General features: G+C 40.0%; 1 protein-coding gene across 3 annotated transcripts in view; it reads left to right on the top strand.

The window, feature by feature from the left end:
* The window catches only part of LOC143280810 (uncharacterized), a 231135-nt gene that overhangs the window by 23276 nt on the left and 181686 nt on the right, over positions 1 to 26173 (top strand). For all 3 annotated transcript variants that reach the window (XM_076585503.1, XM_076585501.1, XM_076585502.1), the window contains exons 11-16: positions 1090 to 1121; positions 1520 to 1620; positions 1758 to 1934; positions 8392 to 8435; positions 9611 to 9715; positions 15704 to 15823. In XM_076585503.1, coding sequence (XP_076441618.1) covers positions 1090 to 1121; positions 1520 to 1620; positions 1758 to 1934; positions 8392 to 8435; positions 9611 to 9715; positions 15704 to 15823 — 579 coding nt within the window. The remainder of the gene's footprint in view (positions 1 to 1089; positions 1122 to 1519; positions 1621 to 1757; positions 1935 to 8391; positions 8436 to 9610; positions 9716 to 15703; positions 15824 to 26173) is intronic.

Below are 26173 nucleotides of genomic sequence, written 5' to 3'. Positions count from 1 at the left end.
GGCCAGAGGGCAGAACTCATGCAGAGGTGAAGCTACTCATAGAAGAGAACAGTAAAGAAGAGGGCATCGTCATATACACAGATAACTCAATCACCAAAGGCCATTCCGGTTGGTGATTCACTGTAAAGCAAAACGGAAAAACAATTGGAGAAGAGAATGCTGCGTACAAAGTCACAATCTCCAGCATCACAGTAGAAGTTAGAGCTGTGACATGCTCTCCAGTGGCTGTCTTCTATTCAACATGCCATGATTCTGACTGACTCAATGAACCTCCAACAACAACAAAAAAGAAAATGGAATGGGGGAGCCAAGAGTGGCATGAGGCAATGCACAACTTCAAATTCAAAAGCTTATATGGTTGTATTGCCCCGGACATACGGGTGTTAGGGGAAATGAGTGAACTGACAGGCTCGCTGGTAGCGCAACAACAACGAGCGGGATGCATCTGGGAAAATCTGAAATCCTAAGAAAAGTAAAAGAGTGCCTGAAAAACCGGGTACAAGGCCATCACATCATTGATCTCCTCACAGAAAGAAAGAGAGAAGGCTGTAAGTCCAACATGAAAGATAGAGCACTATCCTTTGCAAATCAAACGAATATTGACATTTCCAAGCCAACATTGCGCATATTTCTTTGAAACGGAACAGTCTCTCTGGGATTTCCCAAATACATTAGCCTGCATAAGAGATTGACATAGGTCTAAACAGCTTACACTTGGGCCAGCAGCAAAGTGAGAGCTGTATTGTTTCTCCATTTCTCATTTATAGCTTACTCTTTGTGAAGGAGTATGACTCGCAAACTAGGAGGCAAGATCACACTGGCTATTTGAGCTGCAGCCTTTGGGGCTAGCTGGCCCTTGAGGACCACCCCAACGTCGACTGCCCTAAAGCCCCCTTGGCCGAGATATTGGAGATGTAACTTGAGGAAGACACACTCCACAACAATTATATTCTAGCCCAGACAGTCGGGACAGCAATTGACACGACTGACGTCATTCAAGAATGCCCTATTAATTTGTTGTCTTATTAGGTTTACACGTCAGATATCTCGCTGTTACTGTGTATTCATTATGCTGTTTTGTTTAAACAGATCTCCCACAAGAACAGAACAATAGGAAAGATGTGAGTATGGTTTAATAATTGACATTTAGCTTACAATTCCATCAGTGAGCGCATGTATGCATGTAGGTCTTCGTGTGCTTGTGTGCTTTCGGGTGTTCGGTGGGAGTGGATGACTGGGGTTTAAGGAGAGTAGGGTGTAAGTGAAAGGGAGCATTTTGTGCAATAAATTGTTTAAATGTGTGTATGTGAGAGAAGAGAGAAAGGTCTGTGTATAGCGTGCATGTGTGTGCTTGCGCGCGTGTGCTCGTGTGTATGTGTTCTTGTTACAGCCAGATGAAAGAAAAACGCACACACACACACACACATAAAAAAACCACAAAACAAAAAAACAAGCAAATAAACAAACAAAAACAACAAAAAAACAAAATCAAAACAGGTATTGATTTTATATTTTACAGGCCAAACCGTATTTTCCGTTCTTTCCCAAATCTGGCTCCATCACGTGCCTGCAGCATGCCACTTGTTCCATTCCCGTCTTCGCCATGCCGGGAACTCATGGGTAAGTCCGTCTCCTCAGGCTTGTAACTAGAACTGATGGTCAGTGGTCAAGGATAGTATGATTATTATTGTTATTACTATGATCATTATTGTCATTATTATGATTATTATCATTATCATTATAGTTATGCGCCGCAGGCACGTCATCGACACCATCCAGATCGTGTCGGCCCGCACAGACATCCCGATGACGGAGAGCGGCCAGGTGGAATACGTACAGTACCGGGGGATGCACGTGTACCGGTCTGACGTTCACTTCACCACGGATATCCTGGGAAACAAAAGCATCTGCTTTGTCGCTACGGATAACAAAGGGTGAGTGTAAGTGTGGGATGAAGATGGTCTTCATCTTTCTCTTTGTATCATTATCAGTACGATAGTAGTAATAACTGATATAATAATGATAATAATAATAAATGTTGTTGTTGTTGTTGTTGCCTTTATTTCCTAACAGAACTGTCAGGACCGACAGCACTGCGCTGCTGTGGTTTGGTATTGTTTTGTGTGATTGAGGGATGTCTGTTTGTGTGTAATCCATGTGTGCGTTTGGTGGGTTATAGAAACAAGAACATAACCAGCATGCACGCCCCTGTACGGCTGCCAACATGGCGGAGTGAAAATAAACAAATTGTCATACACGTGAAAGGTTACAAGTCTTCGTGTGTGCATGTTTGCGTGTGCGTGACTGGAACCTGACTGAATGATACAGAAAACGAATGATGAGTGCCCATAGACAACCATCAACCGGCTCTACCCAGGTAGGCAGCCTGTTGTGCAAAACAAAACATGCAAAATCATCGTGCTGATAAATACACCTTTTCAAATAATTACTGGAATGATGTCTTTCAAGCTTACAGAGTATTAGGAAAGAAAATTTACCCAGGAAAACCGGTAGAAATCAATGCAGAATCTCTGTTCTGTAACAGTGAAATGAAAAATTGGAAAGAAAACTATTTTCTATAAGAAATGGATCGATGATGGAGTGTGTTTTATTTCTGACTTAACTAATGAAGATGATATGTTTTGTCATTTGCAGACTTTGAACACAAATACCAATCGCAGAGGGACTGTATACACACAAGCTGTTACGTTTTACATGAAGAAACATTAAATGGTTGTTCAAAATAATAAATATTTCAACAGTCCTAAAACTCTGGGAATTATATTTTCGGTTCCTAAGGGGGCCCTTGTATATTGTATTTTGACTAATGACAGCAGTGCGCCAAATTGTTGTAGTAATTGGTAACTAAACTTAAGACACAAATGAAATGGGTTATCACAATGAAATTGATACGTAAAATCAGTGAAACGAAACTTAGGTGATTTCAAATCAGAATTGTACATAGAATATTAGCAACCGACACAGGACTTGGTAAGTGGCGTTCGTGATGAGTGGCACTCTCTGCAGTTTCAGTTTCACTTTCTCAGAAGGCGCCACCGCGTTCGGACAAATCCATTTACGCTACACCACATCTTCAAGGCAGATGACTGACCAGCAGCATAACCCAACGCGCTTATGCCTTGAGTGCATGCGTTTATATTTGTGTACCTATCATAATGGATTCCTTCTACAAATTTTGTCTAGAGGACAACATTCGTTGCCAAGGGTTCTTTTTCTCTGCAGTGAAGACGAAATGTCTGTGCAAGCAGGTCTTGTTGTAAGCACGGCTGCTGATACGCTGCATACTTTTGCAGATTACGATTTGCAAACAAGCTAAAAGTATTTTATTACAGTAGTATTTATCCATATTTATTCATGTTCTTTTGTGGGTACATTTGTGACATTCGTGTTTCACTGCGAAACTGAGACATCTCTCGGTTACTTTGCATTACAAACTCACCAAGTGTGTTCAATTTTCAGAGGACTCCGCGATTAAGGGTGTTCCCTTTCTGGTTAGCCCATGCTTTTTACCAAGATAACTGAACGTGAAACGAATAAGACCAAATTAATTGTTTATGTGCAGTGTGATTGATAGAATCTATCTTTCGAAGAGAAAGACTTTACGACAACAGAAATTTGTTCAGCGGGAAACCAATGTGGTTTTGAAACAATAGAAGGTGCACAGCTCATAGGGGGGGGGCTTATCCTCGTAATGCAGCTGTGCGTCAAAACTGCTTCTGCAGGGCTTTTCTCTGAGAGGAGTTGTGGTGAAGGTGAAGGACAGGAATCCTCTCCTGGTGACGTCCCCTGATGGTGCACAGCGAGAGATACCTTCCACCAAACTGATGATAGGCAACATCCCGCTCTCCTTCTCGGATAGCGAATTTTTACAGACTCTAAAGCGGTATTCGTTCGAAACTCATTGACGGACAACGACAACGGTAAATAGAGACGACGGAAAATAGGGAGAAGGATCTTGTACATCGGAGTACCGACAGAACCGCTACCAAGAACAAGAGAAGTAGGGCCTTTCAAAGGATCACTGTATCACAAAGAGCAAAAATCCCTGGACACACGAAAAGAGGCAGACTTTCGGAATTGTCTCCAAAACGGACACGACTCCTCTGCTTGTACAAACCCTGTGAAGTGAACACAGTGGTTCGCGGATGGCCACAGAGCTGGTGACCCGGTATGCAAAGTGACTCCGGCTACTAAAAGGCATCAGAGAAACAACCAGAAATCAGCTCTGACGAACGAGATGTGCAAGTTGACAAAACTTCTTCAGATCTGACCAGACTGCCCGGTGCAGTGTCATCCAAAGGAGGCCAGAACAGAAACAGAACAGCAGAGGCCGATCAAAGTACAGACAAAACCCCAGTAACACACAGAGCAAACTGAACTTCCCCAGAGACATCTCCAGGTTATCCTCAGCAAAACGTTGACGATCAACTGGTGCCATCCCACCACAGCAACCGATGAAGCAGGGCCGACAGTCCGGAGAGGGGTTGGGAGGAGATTAAGGTTCCCCGCCCGACGATGTCGAGGAGGAGCTGAAGGATGTACCTGCTTCGGTGTGGGAGTGACCGGTGCCAATAGGATGGTAACGGTTACATAATGCATTACGTCTTTGGACTGCTAGACTTCGTATGTATTCCATGCTGTCCCTGCATGGTACTTAGAAAATTTATTTCTATGTGTTTATGGATAGATTACGGATTTTATCCTTAAAAACCAAGGAAATCAGTCAACAAACATAAAAGAAAAGTAACATTTTCTTTGTTAAAGGGCAGAAGACTGATTCTGCCTGCCTCCAAGAAACATGAGATGCTCCACATGAGAAAAAGAATGGGGAGGGAAATTAGTGCATCAGACTGGTTCATACGCGGTCGGGGAGTCAGTTATCACTGCGAAGCATTTTAGAGGGTAAGTTAAAGTGGAAAAACGGTATGATCAGATGATGATCATAGCCGTTCGCAGTAGTTCTAGATCCCATTCACTGGTAAATCAGTATGCACCAAACGACAGAAAATAAACTTATTCAATAGAATGCACTCGATTCTCACAGGTTACTCAGAAAATCGTATCATGGCTGATTTTATCTTGGTAATGTCCAGTGGCTTTGACTTCATATTAGGCAGTCCTCAGTTTCAGGAAGATTACACAAATTAAAAAAAACAACAACATAATCAGCAAATTAGAACTTAAAAGACGCACTGAGAATACTACACGAGAAGAAAAAGCATACGCGTTGAGCAGATTAAATCCGTTCATAGCTCAACGTCTGGATGATTTTTTTTCACAAGTAGTGAGTTATTGAGTCATTGTGTGTTATGTGACATAGTGTCTGTTGCAAACTTTGACCACGGGGCTGTCACACGTGAAATCAACAATGCGAAGTTTGTAAAAATTCTATAAAATTGATAACTTCTGATTAGGAGACAAACTTTTTTTCTCTGAAAACTGAACACACAATTAGAAAACTGTTAAATGAAAACGAATATTCAAACAATGATATGTCGAGAGGGTGGGAAAATTAAGATAAAACATTACTGTATTGAATACGGAAAATGTAGATCGACGAAAAAAGAAATGAGATGATACAATTGCAGGGACAATTACAGTTGTTAGAAGAATCTTGCGCAAGAGTTCTATAACACATGATTCAGACACACACACACACACACACACACACACACACACACAAACGAAAACGTCAAATGAAAACTGGAACTTCTTTCAATAGATAAAGCAAGAGGGACATATATTAAATGAAAATTAACTGGATTGAGAATGGAGAGAAAAACACAAAATTCTTCTTGGGGCTAGAAAAAATCGGGGATAAAAGATTATAATGATAGCGCATATTAAAAAGGATGCTGGGAAAATGATTTCAGATCAGACAGAAATTCTAAACGAGCAAGTAAACTTATATTCAGAAATATATGGGAAGATCACTCACTGGCACAAACTTATAGGACAAGCTAAACGATTACGTTGCAGGCGAAGAATTTCTCAGATTAAACAGGGAAGAAGAAATGTCATGCGAAGGTGTGATCTCCCGGGAAGAAGGAGGATTAGCTCTAAAACCGACGAAAAATGAAAAATGGTTCATCCCCAGGAAGAGATAGACTGACTGTGGATTTTGGGTTTTTTTTTTTTTTTTTTTTTTTTTTTTTAGGGTGGGGGGAGGAGGGGGTGTAGGGGCGCCGGGGAGGGGGAAGTGGGGGGGCGGGGGGGGGGGGGGGGGGGAGAAAGGAGAATCAAAGCGTTAGTCGCAAAATTCACTGATTCGCATGATAGAGTTGAAATGAGCTTAACACAAAACAAAGAATACTGATTTTGTCAGACAAAAGCGAAGAACTACCAAAAGATTCACTCAATAACTAGAGACCAATAACATTACTAAACACGGATTGCAAGATAATGATCAAAGTGCTAGCAAGAAGGCTCAGTACTGTTTAAAATAAAACAATTGGTGAAGATCAAGTTAGATACTTAAAGGCAAAAATACAGCGAAAGCCAGACGAACAATGATGTAATAGAATATTTTATTGAAGAAAAAAATCAGGGTATGTATTTGTTTTTGTTTTAGCTGTAGAATTACTTGCAGTCAAAATCAGAAGTAACGGAATCAATGGCATACCACTGCCATTTGTTGACAATACAAATGTATTAACGATTCAAACAGCTTGCCGATTACACAACACCTTTTCCTTAACAACAGAGAAAATATGACACACCCCAAAAACATCATAGATAATTTTTCACGCTTTTCAGGGCTAAGACTAAACTTCCACAAAACAAAATAGATTGGCAAACCAAATTTTCTACTTAAAACAGTAAATAATTTCAAAATATTTGACATATTTTTCACGGATGACAACAGCTCAGGGAACGTTGAGGATGACTGGAAAAGCAGAATGAAAATGGAGCCACAGAAATCTTGAAATTAATGGAAAATTAATTATCACCAATGATCATTAAAACATTTCTGCTTTCTCAGATTGTTTCAGAAGTGCAGAGCATTGGTCTACCAGAAGAAAGGTAGTGAGGTACTCCCAATAGGATCATAAACAATGACACCAAGTATATATAAAGACAGAGACGTCATACGATTCAAGAACCATGTACAGATCCACACAAGCATGCACTGAAAAGCAAACAAGAGTGAGTGGGAGAGAATGACATACACACAAAACAAACAGAAAATATATACTGGTACTAGAGCCCTGAAAAACCCAGACAAACGAAAGCAATTATGTGAACACAAACGACCACAAAAGAATTGCCCATTTATAGGTAAAGAAACTATTGCTGTGTTGGAACATATGGATATATTCAATGAAGATGTTTGTCATTTTGTAGAAAGGATCACAAATTATATATTCTGGGAATACGAATTTACAAATCTGTTCTGGAACACACTTGAGAGATCGATTAATGACTATTGTGAAATGCAAAATCCTTATGTATCCTTTCTTTTGCATATTTTTTTTTCTTTTCTCAGACAGTTCATGCTATAAGCTACATTGACCGGGACGATTGAAGGATCAAAGGATGATAAAAAGAATATATACACCTGTCTATTACTCGCTGCAACATCAAACTTTAAGGGGCATGTATAAAATACAGAAGAAACAACAGCAATACACACACATACACGCAAATGACAACATGTGAGATATGAATGCTTTTTCCCATGATGCATATTGGTGTTTACATTACATGTGAACATTAGTGGATGACAGCATGTATATACAGGTGCTCACCATCTGTCTACAAGTTTAAATATGTATATATATATATGCATGTATGTATGAGAAGGATATGAAATTATACAATGTATAATCAGTATATTGAAATAATGTTGCTTTGCTCTTGTTTTCGTATTTTTTAATTTTCTGTTTGATGTTAATGATGATGATGATGATGATGTTCATACGGATGCTTATATATCGTCTATTTTCGGTCAGAGACCAAACTCTATGCGCTTTACAATACGGAGTCATTTGCACAACAGGCTGTCTACCTGATAGAGCCGACTGACAGCTGCCGTTGGGCGCTCATCATTCGTTTCCCCCCCCCCCCTCTCTCTCTCTCTCTCTCTCTCTCTCTCTCTCACACACACACACACACACACACACACACACACACACACACACACACACACACGGACTTGTAACATTAAAAGAAATGAAGTAAAAAGTTTTATTAAAGAGATAAATTGATAAATGCATATGTAAAGAAATGATAAATATCTACGTATGAATATGTAGTGAAGGCATTTAGGTGTTGGGTTATGAGACGACTATCTACATATTTTTTTTATGTTGAATGTTGCCAAAAGTGTTTTCAACCAGTATTATAACTTTTTCCCACTTTGCTTTCCAGACTGTACACAGAAAAATGTACAGACGTTTCGCTGTATCCGCCAAGTGAGTAATTCTTCTCTTCGGTTCTCGTAGTCACAATATTGAGTGCTCTGTGCGAACAGGTTTACATCTCTCCACCTCCCCTCTGCCTGACTGTTTGTCTGTCTGCCTGTCTGTCTGTTTTTCTCACCCGCCTGACCTCTCTCTCTTCATCTGTCTTGCTTATTCGCATAGATTTGATTAACCCCCCCACTCTCCCCCCAAAAACGACAACAACAACAACAAACAAAAACAAAACAAAACAACAACAACAACAACAACAACAAAACAACAACAACAAACAAAAACAAACAAACAAAAAAACTACCCAAAAACGTAACGGCTATAAACAAATGTAATCCTGTCTTCATTTTCGATTGGGATGATAATGATCAGAATATCCAGAAGTAATCGGGCACAAGAAATCTTGTACGTTGCTTCAATGTAATGCTCTGGTAAAACACATTCCTGTACAGTGGATTCAGTGGATTCAGAGCGGAAAAAGAGAAATACGCATAAATCTTGATTCGACACAAAGCCATAGCAAACAAGAGAAATGTTACTGACATAGAAAGAAATAACCACATTATTTGTCTTTTGTTTCTTGAATTGGAAATTTGGTTTTCATATCAACAAATCAACTTGGTCTTAGCAAATGATGTTTGTGCAAATGGTATCTTTGAAAAAATAGTCGGCACTTCATTTACAAATAATTTTAGAAAGACAGATTGATAACAGATGTTTAGAAAAAAAGATAGCATCGAATCATTAAAACCGTTTTCTTCACAAAAGATACACAGACTAAGTGTTGTTGAACACACAAAAGTTTCACTGTCCATTGAAGGTATCTTTGACTGACAGTTAAATGTGAAATGATGGTATATTTAGATCACAGTGTGTTATTATAAGGAAGTGAAATGTAACAGAGACAGACGGGCATACAGACGGAACACACAGTGCAATGAAAAGACAAAGATATATACTTGATGAGCATTAAAGAGGTTATAATATAAATACAGAAGCACGCAGACAAGGAATAGTATATGGATGGAGAAAACAGGAGAAAAAGGAGAAGAATATGAAGGGAAAGGATAACTATATTTTTCTAACGTAACAAGAACATTTATTATTTCTTTAATCGTAATCATTTCTACAAAGCCATGTCAGAGAGTGAGCGAGACTGGTGTGTATGGTTGCAGATCCCTGTGATGGCAAGCCCTGTCACAAAGCCGTCTGTGTTCCCAGCGGCATCAGCTTCACCTGTCAGTGCCCGCCCACGGCCACCGGGCGGCTGTGTGACCAATGTAAGGGGCCAGTGGACACAGGTTGATCGGTACCACTGTGTAGCAGCCAACTCACTCATTTGAGTTAGGTTGTTTGGTTTTTTGTTTGTTTTTTTTTATCCTGTTTCAGTTAGTTTTTTGGTTCTTTTGCCTTTTTGTGGTTCAAAATTGTTTGATTTATTTTATAAGTGTGGGGATGGGGGAGGGACTCCAATATCATTTTCGCACTGCCTTTTAGTTTAGTATGGAGTGGCTGGGGGTAGGGGGCTTTGGATCCTCCAGTCTCCTCCACTCCCTCCACCCTTTTTATCAGCTTAACAAGTAGCTAGTTAAATATGCAGCTACATACATATATATCTCTGTATCTGTCTATCTTCATGTCTATCTACCCATTAGTATTTATTTATCTATCTATCTATCTATCTCTCTATCTATCTATCTGTCTGTCTGTCTAGTTAAATGATCATCCAACAGAGGTTCTATGTAAAGTTTAAAGAAGGGAACCAATCATCTTGTTGGCAAAGCAGTGAAGGTGGAGTGTGGAGTATCTTTTACACAGAGCTTTTGTAAACTTAAAAGAAATGATATTATATCAAGAAACTTTCTTCAGAATTTGTGACGCAAAAATACAGACAATACTTCTGTATTCATAAGAAATTTGGGGTTCATTCAGACTTGATAGCATTGAAAGAATCCGTCTAAGTACTTGAAAACACTTTATTGGAGTACCAATAAAATCTCCAGATAAACTGATATATACCTACAACGAGTTAGGTAGGCATCCACAGTTTATGAATTCTACCACAAGAAGCATAAGGTATTGGCTTCGACTGTTATCACGAGACAGGCTACCAAATCAAGCAGACGAAATGTTGTTAACCGTAGACATAAACGGTAAAGAAAGTTGGGCTTCAGGAATCCGGAAAATCTTTTCTACGAGCGGGTTAATTTTGAAGGTGGCAATAGGAAGTCGAAGATATTTCCATTTTTGTACATATTTTTAACGAAAGACGGCTTGACATATATAAACAGGAATGGGCTTAACCACTACAGGGCAAGGACCTGTACGAGGTGTATTTTACTTAAGTTCTATCTATTGCTTGACACTACTCAGAATCGGCGTCCTCTCAATAAACAGCGATATAATACCAATCCTGAAAACAGATACTGCTTATTCTGTAAAACTGCCACAGAGGACGAGCACCATTTCCTTTTTATAAGCCCTTATTACATTAACCTTAGTACCTAAGCCTGTTATGTGCACACCATCTGTTCTTTTTTATTGTCTTTATTGTCCTGCACAAATAACCAAACATGCCGCTTTGCATCACAGTATGTTTTTCATGCAGTTAAGAGAATCATATGAAGATTGACCTGCAACACTTTCTAAGTGCACCAGTCTCTCGTTTAACATTCGATACATGAGGTTGATATCTGAGTTTGTTTTATCTATAATACGGTATAGTACCACGTAGCTAATAATGTTTTCGTTCATATAGTTAAACGCAGAAATTATTGTCCAAACTAGCATGTCAATAGCATTGAATATTCATGTTTCTTGAACTTGAACTTGAACTTCAGTGTTGAAGGCCGTTCAGGCCTGTTCACTTTCCTTCGATAGAACTGGTACTGTGCCGCATGTGTGGCTATTTGGTAAATGTCTATATTTCCACTAGTTATATGTTGCTCAATGACTGCACTCCGGGTCGTACAGGATTGGGAGGTTGGCCCAGTGGGCGTCGAGTCTACTCTGAAATGTGTTAAGGTTGTTTGCCTCAGTGTCTGTCTCGGGCAGGCTGTTCCACAAAGAGACTATTCTCAGGGAGAAGTAGGAGCTTCGTAGTTGTAGTCTGAAGCGGCGTTTTGCCAGTTTAGACTGTTCCCTCTGGTTTCTCGCCCGCTGTGCAGTTCAAGTTGCGGCCTAGAGCCCAGTGAGGTACTTGTAGGTGTCGATCATGTCACCCCTTTGTCTGCGATATTCTAGGCTGGGCAGTTTCAGCATTCTCAGACGTTCAGAGTAGGGTTTGTCTTTGAGCCTCCCTATCAGCTTTGTGGCCCTTCGTTGTACGTCTTTAATGTCCTTTTGGAACGTCTTTTGGGATGGGTGCCAAACGGAGTGCCCGTATTCTAGCATGGGTCTGACCAGTGTTTTGTACAGTTGGACAAATGTACGGTCGGAGAGGTAGTCGAAAGTTGGTCTAATGACTCCCAGTGTTCGGTTTGCTTTAGCCGTGGCTTGTTCAACATGGTTCCTGAAGGATAGTTTCCTGTCAATCACCACTCCAAGATCTTTTTCTACTTCTGTGTGTGCTAGTTGTTTCCTGTCTTCCCCTCCATCTGTGCGAGTTTCCTTCATGGCGTACATGTGAACTTCATTGTTGTGGCCAAGGTGCATTACACAACACTTTTCGGATGGAATTTTAGCAGCCAGTCCATGGACCATCGATAAAGGCTGTCCAGGTCTTCTTGTAGCGAATGTCGTGCTTCTCGGTCACTTTGGGCAAATAGTTTTGTGTCGTCGGCGCAGATGCGGACCTGGTTTGTTACGTGTTGTGGCAGATCGTTGATGTATATGACAAACAACAACGGACCCAGTACGCTGCCTCGTGGTATTCCAATCGTAACTGCTGCTTCTGCGGAGATTTCGCCGTTGACATTGACTTGTTGGGTGCAGTTGCTCAGAAAGTCTTTGATACATTGATGTGTCCTTCCGGCTATTCCACGAGCTTGCAGTTTGAGCATGAGCTTGCGGTATGGTACCGAGTCGAAGGCCTTCCGGAAGTCCATGTATATTGATCCGCTCTCGTCAAGAATCTCTGTCCAGCAGTCAAGGGTGTCCAGTAGTTGGGTAGTACATGATCGGCCTGGTGTAAAACCGTGCTGTTGCTGGCATATGAGGTTGTTCCGTAGCAGGTGTTTCATCACTTGTCCTCGTATCAGGGTTTCCATCACCATGCATAGTATGCATGTGAGGCTGACTGGCCTGTAATTGTTTGGTGACTGCCTGCTACCCTTCTTGAAAATGGGGGTGACGTGCGCTCTTTTCCAGTCTTCTGGTACTCGGCCTTCCTCCAGGGACTTATGGAAGATGGTGCAGATGGGTGCTGCCAGTTGGTCTGCTGTTTCAGCAAGGAGGAGAGGGGGTATGCCGTCTGGGCCAGCTGCCTTGTTTGTCTTTAGACCTTTGAGAAGACGACCTACTTCTTTCGTGATTGTGATGTCCATCAAGGTATCTTCTAGGTCAAAGTGGGATGGTGGTGGCAGATCCCCCTCTGGTTCACACTTGAATACGCTCTGAAAGAAACTGGTCAGTGTCTTGGCCTCCTCGCTGTCTGTTTTGGCTGTGAATCCGTCTTCCTTTTTGAGATCAGAGATGCCAGTTCTCGTACTTGTCTTGGATTTGACATAAGACCAGAAGGACTTTGGGTTGCCTTTGGCTTGCCTGGCTACAGTCGCCTCCATTCTGATTTTTGCCTTTCTACAATTTCTTGCTGCCTTGTTGGTTGCCTTGGCGTACTCCATGTAGTTCAGTCCACTCTGGGTTTGCAGCCACCTGCAATACAGTGTGTTTTTTCCTCACTGCTTTCAGGGTTTCTCCATCGAGCCACTTTTTCTTCTGATATCTGCCAGGTTTGGTTTGCGGAACAAATTGCTGCTTGGCTTCCCTGATTCTTGTAGTGAGTATTTCCCAGGACTGGTTCACTGGTTCACAACTCCTCTTCCCAGTCGATCTCCCCTAAGAACGCCCTCATCTGTGTGTAGTCTGCCTTATTATATTTGAAACGTTCTTTTTTCTGTTCTGCGGATGTTTTCAATGCCAGGTCCACTAGTAGGGTGACATGGTCGCTTTTTCCAAGTGCTCCTGTTCTCATGATGTCCAATACTATGTCCTCTCTGTTTGTGAATACCAGGTCATCTAGTTTAGGTTGCTGGCCGTTTCGGAACCTTGTTGGCGTCATCTGGTGCTGGATGAGGAAAATGTCTTTGGTTGCTTTGTAGAAGATCGATGCTGCCTGTGCTTCTCCACCTGTGCTCCTCTCGTTTTCCCAATCAATGTCCGGATAGTTGAAGTCCCCGGTGATTACTACTTGGTGGGCTGGTATTCCTGCTGCTTCTTGTAGCGTGGTGTTTAGCTTCTTGTTGTCTTCATCTGTGCTGCTAGGACTTCTGTATACCAGGCCAAAGACTGCGCTCTCCCCTCTGTCTAACTGGCACTTGACGAAGACACTTTCCTTGAAACTATTGTCTATGGTGATTAACGTTGGTCTCAGATCTTGCCTGACCTGTAGACACACACCCCTACCTTCCTTCTCTAGTGTATGGAGGATCTCATATCCGTCGATTGCCACCTCGCACTCTTGCAGTTCGTATCTATAATTTTTTGGTTTGACTTCTACAATACCGTTGACTGCTGGTTTGTGCATCTCAATAAGTGCTTCTGGTTCAGTCTTCTTGTTGGTTAGACAGTCCGCGTTGCTGTACAGGAATTTGAAAGCTTCAGGTGGTTTGTAGCTTGTGTGACGGGAATGGTTAGATTGACTAGAGTTGTTTGAGATGTGACTAGGATTGGTAGTATTCGACGGTCCATGATTAGGTGTAGTAGATGGTGATTCTGGACTATATACATTATGTACAGGGGTTGGCTGGGTTGTTAGTCCTTCTGGTGTCCTTCCCCCTCTGGGTGCTTGCCAATGTTCGCTATCGTCCCGTTTCTTCTGACCCAGATTGCCCCGTCCCCCGCCTGCTTTTACCCCTCTCGTTTGGCCTTCAATTCTTTGTAGCAGGCCTCGTCTTCAGTTCTTTCCTTGGGGGTGAGATCCTTTCGCACTGCTATCGTTGAGACCATGGTCTTGCTTCCGCTAGTAGCCTCTTCCATCCTTTTTTCTGTGGAAGGCTTTTAGGGCCTCATCTCTGTCTCCCTCTGTTTGGAAGCACACTCGCAGGGGACTTGTTTTTGCCTCTGGTCCACCTGTTGTACTGGGTTTCCCCAGCCGCCTGATGTCGTTGGGCTTGAGTCCCTGTTGAGGAGCTGGAGGAATTGTTCTCTCCTCGTCCTTCTTTGTTGTTTGTCTCGCTCTCGGGAAGCTTGAAAATTACTATGTTTGTCTTCCTCTTCATTCTATCAGCTATCTCGGCCACCTGGTCTTCTGTTTCCTTGTTGGCTGTTTCTGCCGACTGGTCTGGTGTGTCTGCAACTTCTTCTTTGGCTATTTTCCGTATCGCTTCTTCCATCTTGCGGGGGAGCTTCCCCTCGCTCATGTCCTGTGTTTTTTTTCTCCACTTCTTGCATATCCACAGTCAGCTTCTCTATCTTGGTTTCTATTTGTAGTAGGCTGCCGAGGTACTTCTTTGCCAGCTTGCTGCATGTGGTCTTACAATAGAATTGAAGAGAGGGGAATGGTCTTGCGTGGTCCTTCATGATGGCCCTGTATGCGGCGTCGAGTTTCAGTTGTGATGTGCACATTCGATATAGAGACTATGCATCAGTTTTCATCTGGATTCGTTGTCCATATTCCCATTCAAGTTTCCTGTTTACTTAAATTCATTTTTTTAATTTTTTGGTTGTATATTGGCGTGTAACCCCAATACGATTAAACCATCTGAACCTCTGTCGCTTTCTGTCCCTGTCTCTGTGTGTGTGTGTGTGTGTGTGTGTGTGTGTGTGTGTGTAGGCAAATGATACACTACTCATCATTTCATATAGCCCTAAGAGAGCCATCCTTTCGTAAAATTATATCAACCTTCCACAACAGCGTCATTCTTTCATTTGTATATAATTTTGTTTCCAGTCACGATCACCACCTCCAGGCAAGATCCGAACGGAGTTTGTCTCCATCCTTATATGCTTTCATCAAAAAGGGGCATGGGCAACTTGTAGTTTTGTACGTGTATCAAAGAAGAAGGGCATCTGTCAGTTGAAGACGTGCTTGTGTAACGTGGATAAATGTATGCCAAACTTGGAGATTCATGGTATTTCGTACAAAATAAACAGAAAGGATGTGTTCACAGGGCTTGATCCGTGCTTGAACAGCCCATGTGAGAATGGGGCAACCTGCGTGAGCAGAGATCCTTTGCCTAAACCTGGATGTAAATGTGCAGCAGGATTCGGTGGCAGTCATTGTGAAAGAGGTAAGTTCATGTTAGCTATTGTTGGCCAACAACAACTACATCAACACACACACACACACACACACACACACATATACACGCGCGCACAAACATAACATCGCCTGCACAGTTTTAACAACAACAATACCAGTATTAATTAACAATATTAATGACAACTGTATCTCGTGCAGTTATGTGACTGATGAGGGCCACAATAAAATAAGATGTTTTGCCTTGTTCCATAATTGTACACGTGAGACATGTCTGAATGATAATCGTTTGTTCCATTTTATATATGTATGTTAAATTATGTGTTTGTATAGTGTCTGTCTCTGTCTGTCTCTCTCTCTCTCTGTTAATATAAAACTACATATGTGTGTGTATCTATCTGTATATGTATATCTATATAATTATATGTGTGTGTATCTGTATATCTATCTATCTATATATATAGATATATATGTGTGTGTATGGAAGTATAAAGTTTTGAGCTATAATGCTGCTCTGAACCGATTTGCACAAACGCATTTGCATAAAATTCTGAAAACGAGACTAATATTGAGAGGGGCCGCTGGGATATTTTGCCCTCAGTCAAACACATGCACGCACGCACACAAACACACACACACGCACACACACACACACACACACACACACACACACACACGAGACACATCATATTACAGGAAACCACACATCAAACACATCACAACATCATTCCCTTATCTTGTTATTGTTTTCGTGTTCTTTTTAACCCCCATCCCATATTCAGACGTCATCACTCAAAACGTCCGCCCTCGCCGTAATCTTTTCCTGTTTTATGAGTGGCACTGAGAAAAAGACAGGAGAAGAATGACTTTTTGAAACTGATTAATGTAAATACATTTTCCTTTGTGTTGCAGTCGTGCAAGTAAGTCATGTGTTTGAAATTATTTTGAATTCTTTGCCTCATATACTTCACAATATGCCTAATATCGGCACATATTTTGCCCAGACTTGTTTTGTATATTGAAATATATTTTGGGAACGAAATGGTGACTCATTCTGAAATAGGCCATTGAGAGATCTTTCTGTTTCTTCCATCAACCGCGACGGAATGCACGATCACACATGCAAATCACACACACACACACACACACACACACGCACACACACACACACACACACACACACACACACACACGTTTCAAGTTTCAAGTTTTAATTGTCCTTTCACTCCTGTTGGAGTATGGAGGATTACTGCAAAATAATGTTTTCATGCCCAGAACAAACATTCCCCAGTACACAACAATGTCACATAAAAGCTGAGAAAACACAAATGTCTTTTAACTCCAAAAGTGTTGTTAGGCAACATTTGCAAATCTAATCATCTTACTTACAGCTAAAATGACTTTTTTGCCTCCTTTGAGCATATTACAAAAATTAAAAACCGAATATGGAGACAAATATTATTTTAGGAGCATATCTATTTCGTAACTGATCATAATTGGGACATTCCATTATAAAATTAAACTCATCCCCAATCACAGCCATGTTCCAAACCTTACAAAGTCGTAACTCTCGTGGTATGCCTTTGTGTCTCCCTGTTTCTATTTCCAGCTTATGATTACTATTTCGAAATCTGAGGAAACTGATAACGTAATTATCAGGCATTTGACGTATATTTTTCTCTACCAAATCCACTTTTGAAATTTCGATAAAACAAACATTTACTACTCGCCTCTAGAGCATGTCTCCATAGATTTTGAAAACTATCTCTCAAAACAATGTTGACATTCTTGCAGAAAGATTCCCTCTCTAAGAAGAATTGAGAATCCCAAACACAGTCATACCCTGTTTCTATTAAAACTTGTCTGATACAACTCATCCATTTTGAAGAATATATACCATTTCGATATAAATCAAGTAATGTCAAATATATTTTCCCATATATTTTTTCTGTGTTTGATATCACTAAGCTGGTCCAAAATCGAACTAATCTCATTTTCACTAACACACTAATTGGACAAATACCAGTTTCTCCATAAACAATTTGGGCCATATTATTCCTGTTCAGTTTGAACAAGCGTTTGAAAAATTTAAATTCTAATTTTTCAAGTGCATCTACATTTTCATAACCCCATATTTCTGCACCATACAACAAAATAGGAACAATCATAGACTGGTACATGTCCAGAACGATATGCAAAGGTAAATCTTGATTTCTGGCTGACTGAAGTAACGAAAACATAGCTTTTGAGCCTGTTCACAAATAATATTTTTAGCTTTGTAAAAAGTTCCGTTTCTACTAAATTCGATACTAAACTATTTAAAAGAATCGACAACATCCAAACATGCATCACCAAATTTAAAAACAGGCTTTAGCTTGTTTGTAGAATTATACATCATTATTTTAGTTTTTTTTTACATTAACCGCTACTTTCCATTTTAAACAATATTTGTGAAAAACATTGAGAGACTGTTGTAATCCTTCTTTCGTCTCCGAAAGTAAAAGTGTGTCATCTGCATACAAGAGTACAAATAATCGCATGTAACTATCTAAGTCTTAAATGTTAACATTCAATAAAAGATCAACAGATGGACTCTTATGCTCAGTCAAATACGACTTTAAATCATTGAGATACAGAAGAAAAGCAAAGGCGAGAGATTTTCTCCTTGTCGTACACCCTTACAAATGCTAAAGAAATCAGACTTTTCAACATTTAAAAACACACATGACTTAATTCTATCATACATGTTCATTATCACACGCAAAAGTTTACCATTCACGCCTTCATGAACAAGTTTTTGCCATAACCCACTTCTCCAAACTGAATCAAAGGCTTTTTTTTTTAAACCAACAAAGGCACAGTAAAGTTTCTTCTTTTTCATGGAGAAAATATCAATTAGTGATTTCAAAACAAACATTTGATCTAATGTAGAATGGGACTGTCTAAATCCTGCTTGGGCCCCTGAAAGTATATTGTTTACATTCATATAATCAGTCAGTCTAGCTTTTAACACAGAAGTGAATAGTTTTCCAACACAGCTGAGCAAAGTTATTCCCCTATAATTACCACAGTCAAGTGTATCACCTTTGACTTTATACAATGGCAATATCAAGCCGGATACCCATTTTTCTCGTGCAACACCTTCGTCCAGTATCTTGTTAAATAATTTACAATATGTTTCTGTCAGCAAAGGAACGCTGTTAATGATATATTCATTACGAATCAGGACTTCACCGGCACTTTTGCCTTTCTTCAGTCTTTTGATGGCTGAAGTAATTTCATCTTCAGTAATACATGCATTTAAGATATAATCATTGTTCTCTAAATTGGTAATATGCATTGTCGTTGTACTGTCAATATGTTCATCATCATTAATGTTGAGGTTTCTGAAATGGTTTAACATGTCTTCTAAATTTATGGGACATGATGTTTTCTTTTTCTTTCTAATTCTGTTCCATACTTCTCTTGAATTGCATTTGCGTAGTTCGTAGTTGTCTGTGCCATTTTTTTTCTCCACGACTTTTCTGCTTTCTTTAAAACGGACTTGTAACTTTTGCTGACTCTTTCGAGCTTGTCTCTATTTTCACTAGAATTTCTTTTTTTTTTACTCTGTGTTTAGCTTTAAAATATTCTGATCGGCATCGTTTGCATGTGGAATCAAACCAACTGCGACTGTCTCTCTGTTTTGTCTTAGAAGTACGAATTTGATATGTCCCGAGAGTATCTTTTGCCGCCTGGATCAGAATGTTTGCGAGCTTATCATTTATGACGTCAATATCATCAGCATCGATTGCGTCATTTAAGGCTGTAAGCTCAGCGTTGGACAAATTTTCTTGGAAAGAAGCAGCCTTTTCGTGTTCCCATTTTCGTATTATTTCATTCTGATCTGTTAAATTTGATGTGGCACATTTTTTATGACACAGTATGACAGCCGTATCAGTATGATTTTTATAGTTCAGTATGTGACACTCAGTAGCCAGAGACAAGATCAACGGGCTGTGTACGTCAGATAATAAAGCATCAAATGGGGAAATAGTAAAATCTGTTATTTTTGTGAACAAAAAGGGGGGTCCAGTCATGTAGTCAACCACAGTACAGCCATTACTAGTGAACATTCCGATTCCGTCATCTCGCCCTGCTCTTCCATTTAGAATATACAATGAAGACGATTTACACAAGTCAATCTATACCCATAGTTGTTTGGTCGACGATTATCTTGACTATGTCTACACTTAACTGGATATAACTGCTCATCTAAAACATTGATCAAATCATGGAATGGACCTTTACTGTCACTCTGATATTGATCAATAAAATCTTTCAAATTATTTGTATAAGCATTGAAGTCACCTGCTAACAGAATATAACAATCATATTACTTTGTATATCAAAGAGCGTGTTTTCAACATCATCAAACATATCAACACTACTATACACTGATCCTTCAGGAGGCATGTAAACCACTCCAACACACACATCTTTATCATATCCCGTTAAAGATGATTTTATCATGAACCATGCTGAGTTGTTGTCTTTGTTTGGTAGAGTGGTTATATAATTACAATATTTCTTTTTGTATGCAAAAGCAACACCACCTGAACGCTGGTACGTTGAACATTTTCGACTTAAAACATGTATTGTATACCCCCTCCCCCCCACACACATACACACACATTCACTCACTCACTCACTCACATACACACATAAGACACCCAGCTCGCGACCCCCTTTCAACCCCCCCCCCCACCCCCACCCCCCCTGTTTGTTTGTTTGTTTTGTTGTTGTTGTTGATAATTTCAGCTAACGCTCAAGGCCTGGGAGACTTTCAAAAAAGACGTGATGTCTTTCAACTCCTTAAACAGAAAAATAATTCTTTCAACTCCTTAAACAGAAAAATAATTCTATCTGTTGTTTACAGGCTAGTCGTTTTGTAAATAAACAAAAGAATCAGATAAGAGCAGAATGGGACTATTAAAGTTTCTTTGCCTCATATACTTCACAATCAGGAGGTGTGGCCATTGCTTGATAATGATTTTGATTTTAAAGTTAAAACTAATCAGGGATGCTCTTGAAAATGATCTCATTATGAATATTCAAGCTATGGAAAAGACATCACGCTAGTTGATGTTTCTGGAACAAATAGAGATAACCCACATTTTTATTTATAATTGGAAACTCCTACATTTTTATTCATAATTCGAAAATCAAATTCGACAATTGGAATCTTAAAATATAATTGTAGGAGGTGACTAGAATCTAGTCATGAACCCACCACTTGATTATGATAATTAAAGATTTTTGATAGTCATAAAGCCCAAGAAAAAAATATTGAAATGACAAGTGAACTGGAACCGGCAGATATATGGAGAGAAGTAAACCCAGAAACACCAATGTATGTGTGTTCGCCAAATCCACCGCAACACGCTAGACTAGATTTCTTCTAAATTTCATAAAATTTATCATTAATAGACACAGATATTTTGATTGGCTATAGAAGAGATCGTTCATTTACATCGATCAAGTTAGAATTAAGGAATAATTGTAAAACAAGGAATGTTTGGAAATTCAGTACATCATCTTTAAAAGATAAGAATTATGTTGAGACTATAGATAATACAGTTAATACAGGCCCCGTTCTGTTCGGTCTGTACACGGCTCCTCTTTCTGATGTCATTTCTGGCCATTTTGTTGTTTTCCTGCCTCTGTTGTGGTTGGTGATGGCACACAGTTCAGTTTTCTAAATCATCAAGGAACTTTGGCGTCATTCTTGACTCAAACCTCAGAATGCATGCTCAGGTAGTAAATCTGATACGCATAGTCAATTGTGTACTTCGTCGCATCAACTCGATCTGTCAGTACCTTTCTGTTGAAACTACTAAAACTCTTATTTCTGCCTTTGTGCTGTCACGAATCAACTATTGTAATTCTCTTCTCATAGGCTGTCCACATAATATTTTTTCAGCGAATTCAAAAACTTCAAAATAATGCTGCCCGTCTGACTCTCAGAGTCCCACGTACTGATCACATTTTTCCTCACCTCCGCACTTTACATTGGCTCCCCATTGAAACGAGAATTAAATACATAGTTGCGTGTCTCTGCTATTCTGCTTTCTACTCCGCAGGACCTGTGTATCTTTCTGACCTTGTCAGTGTTTACGCTCCCGCAAGAAATCTTCGCTCTTCCTCTGACTGTTACCTTTTGAAAATTCCTCGTGTCAATACAAGAACCTCTGGTGAACGTTCTTTCTTCTTTGCTGCTCCTCACATCTTGATCAACCTTTCTTATCATGTCCATGCATATGATTCTGTCTCTGCTTTTCGCTCATCGCTAAAGACTCATCTTTTTAAAAACATATCTATAAGGGCTCTCAGCTTCCTTGTTTTCCAACACAACCCATGTCAGCTCACTTTGGATGCTTGAAGAGTGGGAAAGGGAGAGTGTGTGTGTTTGTTGGGGGGCCTGGGGGGAGAGGGAGAGGGGATGACTACGATTTTTAGAAAAAACACAAAACGTTTTTGGGGAAAAAAGAAGAAAATTCAAGTATGTTTATTATATGGGTCGAATGGTGCTAACTTATTTGCAGATGTATTAGACACAACATCCAAGTGCAATTATGTTGTTGTATCCACTATCATGTCGCTTTAAACATAAACACTATACATAAACACATACCCCCCCCCCCCCCCCGGCCCTCCTCCCCTCCACACACACACACATACACACCCTCCAGCCCATACACCTGCAAATACTGTCACACAATATTACAACACAAAAGCTGACGATAAACAATATTTTGGCTTGAAGCTTTCATCTGGGTTTCATTCCAACACGACCCTGCCCCCTTCCTGTCGATGTACCTTGTAGCATGTAATCATCATCAGGATAACCAGAATCACTTCCGTTGATTAAAAACATAACTTTCGTTTTCTTTCAAGTTTTCCAGGTTGCTTATGTCAGCGTTGTGCGGAAAATCAAAAACGCAAAAAACCGCATCAAAATAGAGCCAAAGCTTGCCAAGATACTGCCTCGAACACGCATCAAGGCAGTCACCATTTGCAAGGAAGTAAGCCCAGTGAAGTGACCAGCTGGATTGTTGATAATGCGGTTACCCTTAAAGCGCGGACATACCCGTGGTCGGAAGTTAAAGGCCTTTAGATAAATTTATCAATGAGGATTAAATAGGTTTTGCCCAGAACTATACATAGGAGATAATTCAGGGCTTCTCTTTGATATCATTTACTGTTTGAAAGGAAAAAAATCCCACAGCTGCTTGTTTCAACAGATTTTGAAAAAAAACCCAAAAAACCACAAACAAGAACAACAACAACAACAGCAACGTTCAGGTCACTTCGCCGGAATCATATGCATCATGTTTTAAAACACTTTGATTCTGGTAATGACACTAGTCGTCGGATAGCAGCACATTACTAATATAAAATCCACAGTAAGAGTTAATGGCAAAGGTTTTGGAAGTATCTGGATTGAATATGGTTGTAGACAATGATATCCAGTCTCAACTGATTTATTTATTTTCTGTACAGAATTAATGGCCTGCAAAATTCCTGAGAACATTATAAAAGGCATTAAGATTGCAGAGACAGAATGAAAAATTAGTCAGTTTGCTGATATAACTTCTTTCTTTCTAGAAGGTCACAAAAATCTTATGAAGAACTCTTCAGAGTACTTGGGGAATTTTGAAGCAATTTCAGCGTCAGAATTAACTTATAAAGAAACAAAAACAACAAACAAAAACAAAGCAAAAAAAAAAAAAAAAAAAAAAAAAAAAAAAAAACGTGCTGGGAAATAAATGTAATTGTAATACTATTTTCTATCGATTTGGAAATTAGATTTCACCACAATATAAAATCCTAGGGTTCTGGTTCACTAATGACCAACGTAAAATGGCAAAACTAAATATAGCAGACAAAGTCATTGAAAAACAAACAAGCAAACTAATTGATATATAGATGAAAAGAAAATTGAAGATTTTTAATTGCCATGAATTTCGTGATAGAATTATCAATCCAGTTTCAATTACGAAAAGAGTATTGCATCAAGTAACAACGACCAGGATGGAGTGAACTATAATAAAGCTCATACTGTTATGGTAGAAACACCGATGTGAACGCATTTCTTTCATGGTATATTCACTGGAAAACCAGCACAAAGAAATGCTTGCAAAATTTGGGAAAATTGTCACGAAAATTGGCTCAAATGGAAGAACATTTTTTTAAATACAAGAAGATCCAAGAGACAAAATTGAAATGGTTACAGATTAAGATTAATCATAGTGTCCTTGTGACAGATCCCATGTTGATGAATATGGGAGTGTTATCAGAGAACAAATGTACTATTTTTATAAACGAAAAAGACACAATCCTACATTAAGTATGGAAATGTAATAATGTACAATTAATCATTTTGGATAGAGTTTGTAAGAGATTTAAAACTGTCCAAATTGTGACAGACTTGATTTCATCCATGTGCTGGTGCTTTTTGCATCTGATAATAAAACAGAAACTGATGGTTGCTTCTCACATATTTTATTAATAGCCAAATTGTCTATATACAAATGAAGAATTGATAAGTAAAACCAGCACTACAGCTGTTCACAAAAGATCTTAGAAACGCATATGAAATTGACAAGTATGTTTCTAAAATGACGATGGAATATAACAAATTTGTGCAGCAATGGGCACCTTGATCACATGGTATCAAGGTGTGAATGAATAGTTATTGATATGTATTGATAGTACACGAAGTTAATGTGTGGGTGAATACCTGTTGTTCTGACTATAATGTTTTAATGTAAACTTGGCATAGTATTACCACATAGAACCAATGCGTGAACGAATATGAGAAATTCTGCCATTATTCAATCAGTCAATCAAATCGGAAACACTTTATCAATCCACATGGAAATTAACTTGTGCAAACACAGGCTCATTGTAAACACCAACATAAAATTGTCATGCGCAACATAAAAAGAGATTAAAACTAGTCAAATAAAAATTTCAAGTAGCTGATGATACACTAACCCCCCCACCCCCCACCCCCATCCCCCACTGTCACGGATGCGTTTGCATCATTTGGTATTTCTTGTTTTGACATTTCCGGGGTTTTGGTTTATTTTGGCTTCAAGCAGTGGAGCCTGTGTTGTTTAGTTGATTTTCACTGGCTGAGGTCACAGGAAGTTGAATTCTGGAGTGTCATTTAAAAAAAATTTTTTTATTGATGATTTGTATTGAGGCTGGAGAATATTCTAAGCAATGCAGACCTGTTTGATTGTGCTGGCTTGAAGAGAGCTGTTTTTGTTTTTGTTATAATTTTCTTGTTGACAAGGCATACGATGGTTTGGTTGATCTGTTGCTGGGTGAGCACTTGATGGAGAGTGTCTCAAAGGACTGAGCCACTTTCCTGTGTGAGAAGGATCAGAAGGGCTTCAGTGAGATGATCATAGCTGCAGAGTCGTACCGTCGAGCTCATCCTAACAAGACTCTTTCCCGAAAGGGTGATGCAACAGTGTTTGGCTCGGTGGGCAAGGTCCAGAACCAGGGAGGTTCTGCAGACTGTTATGGTCAGAGAAACCGTTCTTTTCATCAGGGTTTTGGAGGATGACATCGTCCTTATTCTTGCGGTGATTTCAGAGGCAATCATGGTTACACTGGCAGTGGTGGTTTCAGAGGCCGAGGTACAGAGCGTGGTGGTTTCTCTCGTGGAGGTCGTGGTCAAGGTGCTGGTGGTTCTCATGGAGATGACCGTAGTGGAGGAGGTGACTGTGGTTCACTTTATTGTTGGTTGTGTGATGGTGTTGGTCAAATCACAGATACTGTTCATGGAGGTCAGGATAAGATCCATGTCGCTTGTGTAATTTCACTCCCCCGAAGGGTCATTGCCCAGTTGTTCTTGCCAAGGGACAAGCTGCAGTGGTTTGTGAGGAAGGTGAAGATTCATAGCAGCAGTCAACGGCGTGTGCACAAGTGCCGTGTTCGGCTATGCAAGATTTCGCGGGTCAGTTGCATTTGGACTCTGGGTCTTGTTCAGTTTTGCGGGACACAGGAGCTACTGTATGTGGAGTGCGCAAACGCCTGGTGAGAGTGGATCAGTATTTGGGTGAGTCAGTCAAGTGTGTGTCGTTTGGTGGTCGTGTAGAGGAGTTTCAGTTGGCTCAGGTTCAGGTCGAGTCTCCATATCTTTCTGGAGTTGTTGTGTGTTGTGTGTTGGAGGCTCCAGTAGCTGATGTCATCATCGGGAATGTTTGTGGTATGGATAATTCGGTGAGATCTGATGCGGAAGCTGTGCCATTTTCAATAGCAGTGATCACTCGTGTGAGAAGCAGACATGTTGTGGAGAGGAAACCTTTGTCTGAGTTCTCCGATG

This window comes from Babylonia areolata, chromosome 4 (genome assembly GCF_041734735.1).
Source record: "Babylonia areolata isolate BAREFJ2019XMU chromosome 4, ASM4173473v1, whole genome shotgun sequence".
In the NCBI taxonomy this organism is placed as follows: Eukaryota; Metazoa; Mollusca; class Gastropoda; order Neogastropoda; family Buccinidae; genus Babylonia; species Babylonia areolata.
This window is presented reverse-complemented; position numbering and strand designations above follow the sequence as displayed.